Below are 11,157 nucleotides of genomic sequence, written 5' to 3'. Positions count from 1 at the left end.
TTTATTGTCTCGGGTCCTTCCTTATCGCAGTTATGACCCATGGGTGTAAACCCATGTTTTCAAAGGCAAATGGTACACATGAAATGCTTATTTTCGTTCCCCAAAATAATAGAAAATGCATGAGATTTTCGGTCAGAGAAACAAATAAAACCATTTAATCGGAAGGCAACAATAAAATATTTTTGTTTATCTTGTTGTCAAAGACCAATAATAGTAGATAGCTACAGATGAAACATTTGTTTTCGTTCCACAAAATAAAAGAAGGATTTTCGGTCACAGGCACAAGAAACAAAAAAAACCACAACACAAAGATCCTCTCTGCAATGAATATAATAATAAGGATAAATTCAGATTAGAGAGGATCTTTGTGTTGTGTTTTTTTTTGTTTCTTGTGCCTGTGACCGAATATCCTTCTTTTATTTTGTGGAACGAAAACCAATGTTTCATCTGTAGCTATCTACTATTATTGGTCTTTGACAACAAGATAAACAAAAATATTTTATTGTTGCCTTCCGATTAAATGGTTTTATTTGTTTCTCTGACCGAAAATCTCATGCATTTTCTATTATTTTGGGGAACGAAAATAAGCATTTCATGTGTACCATTTGCCTTTGAAAACATGGGTTTACACCCATGGGTCATAACTGCGATAAGGAAGGACCCGAGACAATAAAATATCAAATTGAAGAAAAGAAATTTGTGAAAGTTCCAGACGGGGACGGTTTGTCGGCCGCATACTTAATCCCATTGTAAAAGAAACGGAGAATTCGGAGAAAATCGAATACGTTTTACAGTTGTTAAATATAAATAAAATTCAATACAGGCACAATCCCTAATCCCTACAATTACCTATAACAATGGTTAATGGTTGTACCTCTTGTTGCTCAGGTAAATACCACTATTTCCAGTGGCGGTTTCATGAATCATTTTGAGGGGGGGACTATAATTTTATATTTGAAATTCAGTAAGGTGATATAAAATAGGTATATCTTTATAATTGTAATATGAGCTATATGTTTGAAACTTAGGCCCTGTTGCTTAGTTTGGGATTAAAGTCAATCCTAGATTAATTTTGACATTTTCGTTCAATTTTGTCAAGTTAATCGAGGATCAACTTAAATCACAGCTAAGATGTCTAAAACCTAAAACACTGATGTGTGCACTTGTCATTTTGTCAGCTGTTATAAGGAATATTTGTGATTTGCAGTTTAATTTTCGCTGTAAAAACATATCTGACAATATTTCAATATTATCGAATTTATTATCATTATAAATCAATAAGTATGGCACACCATAGATATCTACACAACATAGGATTAGTCATGCAGTGTTGATAACAACAATATCATCAAATATAAAAACAAACAGCAAATAAAAAAACAAGTAGCAAATATATACATGCTGCGTAGGAATAGTTGCGAAAAATTAAACTCTGTCAAAAAATAGGATGGATCTTCAATGTAAATTTTTTTTTTCTCTGAGCCTCCCGCTCAGTTACAGCTCCCTAAAGGTGGCACCCGAAAAGCAATTTTTGTTTTTTTTTCTTGAGAATCGAAAAACTGACAAGAATGAAATTAAGCAGATATTTTATGCGGGGAAGTTTTCGGTGCTGTTCCTCTATGATTGAAAGCCACCCCAAAACATTGTTCCACAAGAAACTTTTTTCCATATCCACATTTCATAATAAAAAAATTGATTTTGGATAGCTTGATGCATTCTTAACAAATAAGGTCTCTTGTAGTTTCTTGCGGAAATTCACGGTTTTGCATTCAGAAAAAAGAGACCGTAAACAAAGTGCATATCGAACATTTCTGCGTTTATCACACAATCATCATTATGTGAAAAAAATCTCAAGATAATCAACAAATAATTGTAACCGAATCAAAGTTGATCAGAACTAGTCAGTTGTCATATCAAAATTACATCCGCTTACTAGATAAATTCTACTTCGAAAATAACAAATCTTTGAAAATAATTCCAGCCTCTACGACTCACGCTATCATCATGATTATTTGTTTATACCGTGAATTTTAGCAATAGACCTATTAAACAGATGTGTTTAATATGTCTATGGTGTTACCTCAGATTACTTAGGACATTTCACTTCTTGTGAAAAAACACTAATATAATAATATTAATTAATAAATTAACAGAGGATTAAAAAAATATGGCCTAAAAATAAGGTTGAAGAAGAACTCAATAAGGAGTTGAGTTTGGCACTCGGTTGGCAACACTGCAAAATTGTCACGTCCACAGATAATCTATGTTCTGTGGTCACGTCAGTTGTCAGTTTGTAAACTTTCTTGTGTTTGTGTTGACAGTTCGTGATTAACCGCAGTGTTGAACACACATAACAGAGTGATTGAATATTTATATTCTGAATTATTCTGGGCCAAACTTAGTTTCAGTTTTCCTCTGGTATTATAAAATTACGGTCAAGATGGATTTTGGAACGTTGTTATACAATGCTCAAAAGAATAAAGAAGTTATGAAGGAGGTATGTGATTACAGATTAACATATTGTTTATTCTCCCTTTAAAGGAGCTTAATATCTCATACTAAATATCTTTTTAATTTTGCAGCCGATTAAATATTATAGCACAAAGTTTGCTCCACCAAAAAAGGAGCAGAAAGATAAATCACGGTTATCAGTCAATGTAAGGAAGTTTCTGGAAAAGAAGGAGGAAGAAGAGAGACAAAAAAGGCTTGAAGTTCAAAGAAAAAAAGAAGAGTTATTAGCTTTGAGATCGAAGGTTAGTACATGATTTTCTCTCATTCATTTGGTTTGAATTTTTAATGAATATTAATGTTTTGAAATGTAGATGTGTATGGTGCCCTAATTACAGCACCTCTGTGAATACTGTGATTTCAAATTTTTTTTTGCCATTTTGTTTTTACTTTTAAACTTGTAGTAGTAGTGATGAACATTTATTTAGTTGAATAAATAAATAACAAAATTTCAAAGGGTCAACGTTCTTCCTGCTAAGCTATAACTTGATACATAAATAAAATTCCTTACATTAATGTTTTGTTGATCATAGGGAAAGATTTATGAGGTGTTGGCTAGGTTACAGTGTTCCTATCAGTTGGCATGTTAAAGCTTTTCTTAAGCAGACATGTTTGAATCAGGAGAGGAGAATTTTTCTCTGTAAACTAAGTAAAGAAAAGGTTCATAGGTGCATTTTCAATTATACTACGATGTAGAACCAAATTAACTTGAGATAACAAGATTTGGTTTTTTTTTAATTATTCTCAGTTTCCCCTGACTGTGCTTATATCTAATTCGTAATGAATCTTTTACAGGATAAAAAGGCTGTCAAGCGTGTGAATGTCATGTTGAAGCGGACCAAATCTGCAAATCAATCTGTTATTCAAGATGCAGAGGATTCTGACAATACTGCCGTTACTCTAGTTGGACTTGCACAACCTGATGAAGATGATTATGGATATGTTTCACAAGAAGCATCTGCTTTTTATAATAAAATGATGGAAAAGTATAGTAAGATGCCAGACAAGACACCAAAGTTCTTGTTAGAAAAAAAGAAAGTTAATACCAATCTGAGCTCAACTAAAGATAGAGTTAAAGCTGCTTTAGAAAAAGAGAAAGAAGAAGCAATGATGCCTCATAGGAGGAAACGCAAACATAAGAATCCAGAAGACATCTCATCTCCAGATGACAACTTCCCGTCTACCCCATCGAGAATGGCTGATGAGAGACCTGATGCTAAGAAACCAAAGATTGATAAACCTAAAATGCCTCCACCGATGAATTTCAATGGTAAGTCATTTCAACTTTTATCTCTATATTAAGAAGTGGGGCAAAGGGTGGAAAAAAATCGATAATATTGAATCTGAAAGCATGAGAGCTAGAAAAATATAGATGGCATCACCAAAATGGATGGCAGGTTTTTGCCATCGATTTGCAGATGATGGATAATGGCAAAGACCGCATCCCTTTATCTTCCTTTGAAAACTCATTTTTCTGCTCCTTAAGTTTGTGCCCCTATTTTGTAAAGTTTCAATGATATTGAAAAACATATGTAACATTTTACAGCCACTTTTTTATGTAGACTGCAGTGGCATAGTCAAAGATTTTTTTCAATCTGCCATTTCATTGATCTAATATTAACTTTAATTTTTTTGATATAAATTTTTTTTTCTAGACATTCCTGAACCATATTGGAAACTTTTTCATCTTTTCAAATATCTGGAATGTAAGTGATCTTTCTAAAGAAAGGCCTCGTTTGTTTCATCATATAACCTGTTTTGTAGATTAGTATATAAGAAAAGAATAATGTTTTAGTATAAGTCATATTTGCTATAACTAATATTGATTTCATTGTTTCAGAGCTCCTCAAACTAGCAGAAAAGAAACAATTCGAACCCATAGTTATTGAGAAGAAAAGCAAAGAAGATGAAAGTCCCCTTACCAAGAAACAGAAAAGAGAAATGGAAAGGATGAGGGTGTGGCAGGAAAGAAAACCAGAAAGACTTAAGCCTGACCCAAGCGAGCCCAAACAGAAAATTAATAAAGAAGCAGAAACTGCCAAATCGAAAATAGCAAAAGTGCCAAATCAGTCAATATTAGCAACAGCCCGAACAAGTTCTAATAAGGCTGATAATAAAATGCAAAATCCTGAACCAGAAATTAGGAAAAAAATTGATTGGGGTCCTAAACATCCATCAGCTGGAAGAATGAATATCATAACAAAGGCCCCAGTTGACACTAAAAAACCAGTCCCAAGTGCCTCCAATAATCCCATGAAAGATTTGGGAAAATCTGTATCAAATTATACAGAAAAATCTATAAAAATTGCCACCAAAAGCAATAATGGAACAACTAAGAATAGCTTGCCTTCAAAGGACATTAAAAGGCATCCTAAAGAAATCAGTGTGAACAGCAGAGGCCCCTCTGACAAAAAAATGTTGGATAAGACTAAGGAGAAAGAAATGCTACAAAGAGAATTGTCTAAACCAAAAAAGTTCCCACCAAATGATCTAAGACATAAACACTTTCCTCCAGCTGATGTGAGGAGAAAACCCATGTCTAATAAAATGAAAATGCAAATGAAAAAACGAAGAATTATCGATGATGATGATGAAGATTATGATTCTGAAATGGATGACTTCATTGATGATGGTCCCGAAGAAGAAGAAGAGGATTACTCTAAATATATCAGAGAAATATTTGGTTATAACAAGTCAAAATATGTGGAAGTCGATGAAGAAGATGATGATATTATGGAGTCCTCATTTTCACAGCAGATGAAAGAAGAGCAAATCAGTACAAAATTGGGTATAATGGAAGATCTTGAAGATATGAGACTAGAGGAAGAGCACAAACGAAGAAAAGCATTGATGAAGAAAAAATTCGATAGCTAAAAGTGAGATCGCACGCAGTGACCAAGATGCATTTAGTGTTTTAATCATTGCATTATTCAAGATGCAGTGGATTCTGACAATACTGCCGTTACTCTAGTTGGACTTGCACAACCTGATGAAGATGATTATGGATATGTTTCACAAGAAGCATCTGCTTTTTATAATAAAATGATGGAAAAGTATAGTAAGATGCCAGACAAGACACCAAAGTTCTTGTTAGAAAAAAAGAAAGTTAATACCAATCTGAGCTCAACTAAAGATAGAGTTAAAGCTGCTTTAGAAAAAGAGAAAGAAGAAGCAATGATGCCTCATAGGAGGAAACGCAAACATAAGAATCCAGAAGACATCTCATCTCCAGATGACAACTTCCCGTCTACCCCATCGAGAATGGCTGATGAGAGACCTGATGCTAAGAAACCAAAGATTGATAAACCTAAAATGCCTCCACCGATGAATTTCAATGGTAAGTCATTTCAACTTTTATCTCTATATTGAGAAGTGGGGCAAAGGGTGGAAAAAAATCGATAATATTGAATCTGAAAGCATGATAGCTAGAAAAATATAGATGGCATCACCAAAATGGATGGCAGGTTTTTGCCATCGGTTTGCAGATGATGGATAATGGCAAAGACCGCAACCCTTTATCTTCCTTTGAAAACTCATTTTTCTGCTCCTTAAGTTTGTGCCCCTATTTTGTAAAGTTTCAATGATATTGAAAAACATATGTAACATTTTACAGCCACTTTTTTATGTAGACTGCAGTGGCATAGTCAAAGATTTTTTTCAATCTGCCATTTCATTGATCTAATATTAACTTTAATTTTTTTGATATAAATTTTTTTTTCTAGACATTCCTGAACCATATTGGAAACTTTTTCATCTTTTCAAATATCTGGAATGTAAGTGATCTTTTTAAAGAAAGGCCTCGTTTGTTTCATCATATAACCTGTTTTGTAGATTAGTATATAAGAAAAGAATAATGTTTTAGTATAAGTCATATTTGCTATAACTAATATTGATTTCATTGTTTCAGAGCTCCTCGAACTAGCAGAAAAGAAACAATTCGAACCCATAGTTATTGAGAAGAAAAGCAAAGAAGATGAAAGTCCCCTTACCAAGAAACAGAGAAGAGAAATGGAAAGGATGAGGGTGTGGCAGGAAAGAAAACAAGAAAGACTTAAGCCTGACCCAAGCGAGCCCAAACAGAAAATTAATAAAGAAGCAGAAACTGCCAAATCGAAAATAGCAAAAGTGCCGAATCAGTCAATATTAGCAACAGCCCGAACAAGTTCTAATAAGGCTGATAATAAAATGCAAAATCCTGAACCAGAAATTAGGAAAAAAATTGATTGGGGTCCTAAACATCCATCAGCTGGAAAAATGAATATCATAACAAAGGCCCCAGTTGACACTAAAAAACCAGTCCCAAGTGCCTCCAATAATCCCATGAAAGATTTGGGAAAATCTGTATCAAATTATACAGAAAAATCTACAAAAATTGCCACCAAAAGCAATAATGGAACAACTAAGAATAGCTTGCCTTCAAAGGACATTAAAATTTTAAAGAAATCAGTGTGAACAGCAGAGGCCCCTCTGACAAAAAAATGTTGGATAAGACTAAGGAGAAAGAAATGCTACAAAGAGAATTGTCTAAACCAAAACAGTTCCCACCAAATGATCTGAGACCAAAACACTTTCCTCCAGCTGATGTGAGGAGAAAACCCATGTCTAATAAAATGCAAATGCAAATGAAAAAACGAAGAATTATCGATGATGATGATGAAGATTATGATTCTGAAATGGATGACTTCATTGATGATGGTCCCGAAGAAGGTGAAGAGGATTACTCTAAATATATCAGAGAAATATTTGGTTATAACAAGTCAAAATATGTGGAAGTCGATGAAGAAGATGATGATATTATGGAGTCCTCATTTTCACAGCAGATGAAAGAAGAGCAAATCAGTACAAAATTGGGTATAATGGAAGATCTTGAAGATATGAGACTAGAGGGAGAGCACAAACGAAGAAAAGCATTGATGAAGAAAAAATTCGGTAGCTAAAAGTGAGATCGCACGCAGTGACCAAGATGCATTTAGTGTTTTAATCATTGCATTTATATTACACTAATATTCAATATAAATTCAATGGAAATTTAGTCAACTACTTTGAAACACATTGAAAAAGTTGGAGGGAATTCTTTGCAAAGTTCATATTAATGTATATATATATATATATATAGAGACTTATATTTATTGTAGATATCAACACATGCTGTATATTGTAAATAAAATTTTAAAAATTTTACTGCATAAATCTTTCATATCTTTATAAACCCTGTTCGACAATTACCTCAAACTGTTCGGATTGCTCTATATTGTTCATTTACGACATCCAGATTGAGGAAACTACATATCTGGACTGTTCTAAAGAAAATCTGAGCAAAATAATGACGATCTTTTCGCTCAGAATATTTTTCTTATAAGAAAAACTTAATGGTTGAAATATATACATATTATTTATTAAATAAAAACGAAGCACACAGATAATAAAATAGAGTTCAGTTAATAAGTATTTACAAGTTACAAGACGATTTTAACAAACTTTACATCCCATATAGTCCAGTAAACAGAGCTCTGAAATCACTTTTCTCGGAATGAGCTGCATTTTTGATATCATGATTGTGACGGTGAAAGAAATACATGGTCAGAATTATCAGGAACTATGAAAAATTCGTGAGAATGTTTTGAAAGTCACGTTTTTCTCGAAAATGAGGAGGTTTATCAAAAAAAGTTTCGAACAAAAGTTGTAGAACGGAAAATTCTAGTAAGAATCAAGTCTTTTTCCATCCTCAAAGTGATCATCCCTACTGATTAGCAACTTATATCTGTACAAAGATTATAGATTATAGATAAGATCTATAATCTTTGTATCTGTATTTTTAATTTCGCCCTCGGCTACCTGACAAGAAGATACCAGAAAGTGTAGTTTGGGGCGCAGCTTGTTTGGCCAGGGTTGTACTCTTGTTTCGATATACGCTTTCAACTCTCGAATTTCTGGCTTGGACGGAAGCTTAGACGGGGAAACCAGATGTTCATGATTCCACTGAATTTAAATGAATATACTTCGTAAATCGACTGCGACTATCAGTATACTCCCGAACAACGCGATTGTGAGTAGCATCGAAACGTGTCAAATTGATAAAATTAAATTTTGAAAAAAATTAGACATTATATTTTGTTCATCTCTATGGTGAATAAAAAATTGTGGAATATTATATCTCTATGCAAAAAATTTCAGCGGTATGAAGTTGGCTGACAATATCTAGCTGACAGAATCCCGAAGAAACCCGAAGCGGCGATGGCCGCCAGTGGCGTACCCCTACTGTTATTTTCGCCGAAAAAATCGCTTCTGCATTACGAAATGAGATTAGCAGTTGAAATAATATAAATATTTGATGTTTGGCATATATAAATTCGATAATTCGAACAATTCGTTGGTAAAATGAATTTGTTCGATATAATTTTTCGATCAATTGAACTGAAATCGTCTAGGCGCGAAGTTTATTCTATATAACTTCTATGTTTTCACGACTGTCAAGATGAGATTTTCACTCAGAAGATGACTATTCAGGATTCATAATCCGTAATAAACTTTTCTTGCACCCCTTGCAGACTACCCTTTTTCGACCCTTTTCCGTATAAAACACCGAATTTGCGATATAAAGCGAAAATAACAGTAGGGGTACGCCACTGGCGGCCCCATCGCCGCTTCGGATTTCTTCGGGATTCTGTCAGCTTGATATTGTCAGGTCAGCCAACTTCATACCGCTGAAATTTTTTTGCATAGAGATATAATATTCCACAATTTTTTATTCACCATAGAGATGAACAAAATATAATGTCTAATTTTTTTCAAAATTTAATTTTATCATCATCGCGTTGTTCGGGAGTATACTGCTAGTCGCAGTCGATTTACGAAGTATATTCATTTAAATTCAGTGGAATCATGAACATCTGGTTTCCCCGTCTAAGCTTCCGTCCAAGCCAGAAATTCGAGAGTTGAAAGCGTATATCGAAACAAGAGTACAACCCCTGGCCAAACAAGCTGCGCCCCAAACTACACTTTCTGGTATCTTCTTGTCAGGTAGCCGAGGGCGAAATTAAAAATACAGATACAAAGATTATAGATCTTATCTATAATCTTTTTATTATAGATCTTATCTATAATCTATAATCTTTGTACAGATATAAGTTGCTAATCAGTAGGGATGATCACTTTGAGGATGGAAAAAGACTTGATTCTTACTAGAATTTTCCGTTCTACAACTTTTGTTCGAAACTTTTTTTGATAAACCTCCTCATTTTCGAGAAAAACGTGACTTTCAAAACATTCTCACGAATTTTTCATAGTTCCTGATAATTCTGACCATGTATTTCTTTCACCGTCACAATCATGATATCAAAAATGCAGCTCATTCCGAGAAAAGTGATTTCAGAGCTCTGTTTACTGGACTATATGGGATGTAAAGTTTGTTAAAATCGTCTTGTAACTTGTAAATACTTATTAACTGAACTCTACTATTTTATTATCTGTGTGCTTCGTTTTTATTTAATAAATAATATGTATATATTTCAACCATTAAGTTTTTCTTATAAGAAAAATATTCTGAGGAAAAAGATCGTCATTATTTTGCTCAGATTTTCTTTAGAACAGTCCAGATATGTAGTTTCCTCAATCTGGATGTCGTAAATGAACAATATAGAGCTATCCGAACAGTTTGAGGTAATTGTCGAACAGGGTTTATAAAGATATGAAAGATTTATGCAGTAAAATTTTTAAAATTTTATTTACAATATACAGCATGTGTTGATATCTACAATAAATATAAGTCTATATATATATGTTACGGCTAAAGATAGGTGTGAGCGTAAACTTAAGATTAGCCGGCTAAACTTAGGTTTATATTCGAGGATCGGCTAAAGTTCGATAAAATATTCATCTGCGTCAGGGCATTTCATCTTTAGCCGGCTAATGTGCACATTACCCAAAACGGAACGGCTAAAAATGTATTCGATGGGCACGCGGAGAGGTGATGTCTCATGAATGGTCGGATGGGAGAGGACGAACGCACACGGCCACTTTTTTGTTTAAATTTTTAGAATTGAAATATGCAAAAGAGCATCGAATGTATTAGGGTTGTATTACATAACGCCCATGGGTTTTCAACTCAACATTTAACGAGTTATTTTTCATCCGTTTAGGAGATTAATGCTGTTCAAAACCAAGCCTAATTTGTGACAAACCATAATATGACCTCACACGAAAATGAGATATTAGTCATAAAAATTTTTTTCCGTAAACAAAAGTATATTTTCCCTACCATTCAATAATTGGGTTTATGGAAAAATTACGAAATAGGAACTATAGTTTCTAACGTTGCAATTTCTTTCCAACCAATTCTTTCGCAAAAAGAACAAAAAAAAAACTATGAACATGAACATAGTTGAGAAAACACTTTCTCTAGCTGATTTTGTTGAAAATTTCTTCACGAGTCATTGAACATACGGGTTCCAAAATATGGCCTGTCGCCAGCCTTGATGAATCATCCCGGGGGATACAAGTGCATTCATCGTAAAGCTGAGCTTATCAGCCAAATCAAAGATTATAGAGTTAACTCTATAATCTTTGAGCCAAATAGTCCGCTTAACGACAAACAAGATTGGGTACTTCTACTTATAGTTTTCTAGAATTTAACCTTTGGTTCTTTGATGA

General features: G+C 33.7%; 2 protein-coding genes across 2 annotated transcripts; both read left to right on the top strand.

Annotated features, from left to right (window-relative positions):
* The first annotated feature begins 2,289 nt into the window (after positions 1-2,289).
* On the top strand, positions 2,290-5,407 carry LOC123309222 (protein SPT2 homolog). The gene is made up of 4 exons (XM_044892209.1): positions 2,290-2,497; positions 2,583-2,753; positions 3,304-3,778; positions 4,349-5,407. Exons 1-4 carry the CDS (start codon positions 2,441-2,443, stop codon positions 5,380-5,382), a joined length of 1,737 nt encoding a protein of 578 aa, XP_044748144.1. The 5' UTR covers positions 2,290-2,440; the 3' UTR covers positions 5,383-5,407.
* An 11-nt stretch (positions 5,408-5,418) lies between these two features.
* LOC123310358 (protein SPT2 homolog) lies at positions 5,419-7,687 on the top strand (the record flags this gene model as incomplete). The annotated part of the gene is made up of 4 exons (XM_044893825.1): positions 5,419-5,845; positions 6,231-6,281; positions 6,431-6,892; positions 6,949-7,687. Coding segments are annotated over 4 exons (1,437 nt in total), but the record flags the coding sequence as incomplete, so codon positions are not given.
* Positions 7,688-11,157: the final 3,470 nt, after the last annotated feature.

The sequence above is a fragment of the Coccinella septempunctata genome, chromosome 3 (genome assembly GCF_907165205.1).
Source record: "Coccinella septempunctata chromosome 3, icCocSept1.1, whole genome shotgun sequence".
Lineage (NCBI taxonomy): Eukaryota > Metazoa > Arthropoda > Insecta > Coleoptera > Coccinellidae > Coccinella > Coccinella septempunctata.
Note: the sequence above shows the minus strand (reverse complement) of the source record. Positions and strands in the feature narration are given on the sequence as shown.

Bases quoted from the DNA above. Each gene is read 5' to 3' on its own strand.
- LOC123309222 (XM_044892209.1), top strand. From the start codon at position 2,441: ATGGATTTTGGAACGTTGTTATACAATGCTCAAAAGAATAAAGAAGTT. The intron at 2,498-2,582 runs GTATGTGATTAC...TTAATTTTGCAG, and splicing joins ATAAAGAAGTTATGAAGGAG to CCGATTAAATATTATAGCAC. The intron at 3,779-4,348 runs GTAAGTCATTTC...TCATTGTTTCAG, and splicing joins TCCACCGATGAATTTCAATG to AGCTCCTCAAACTAGCAGAA.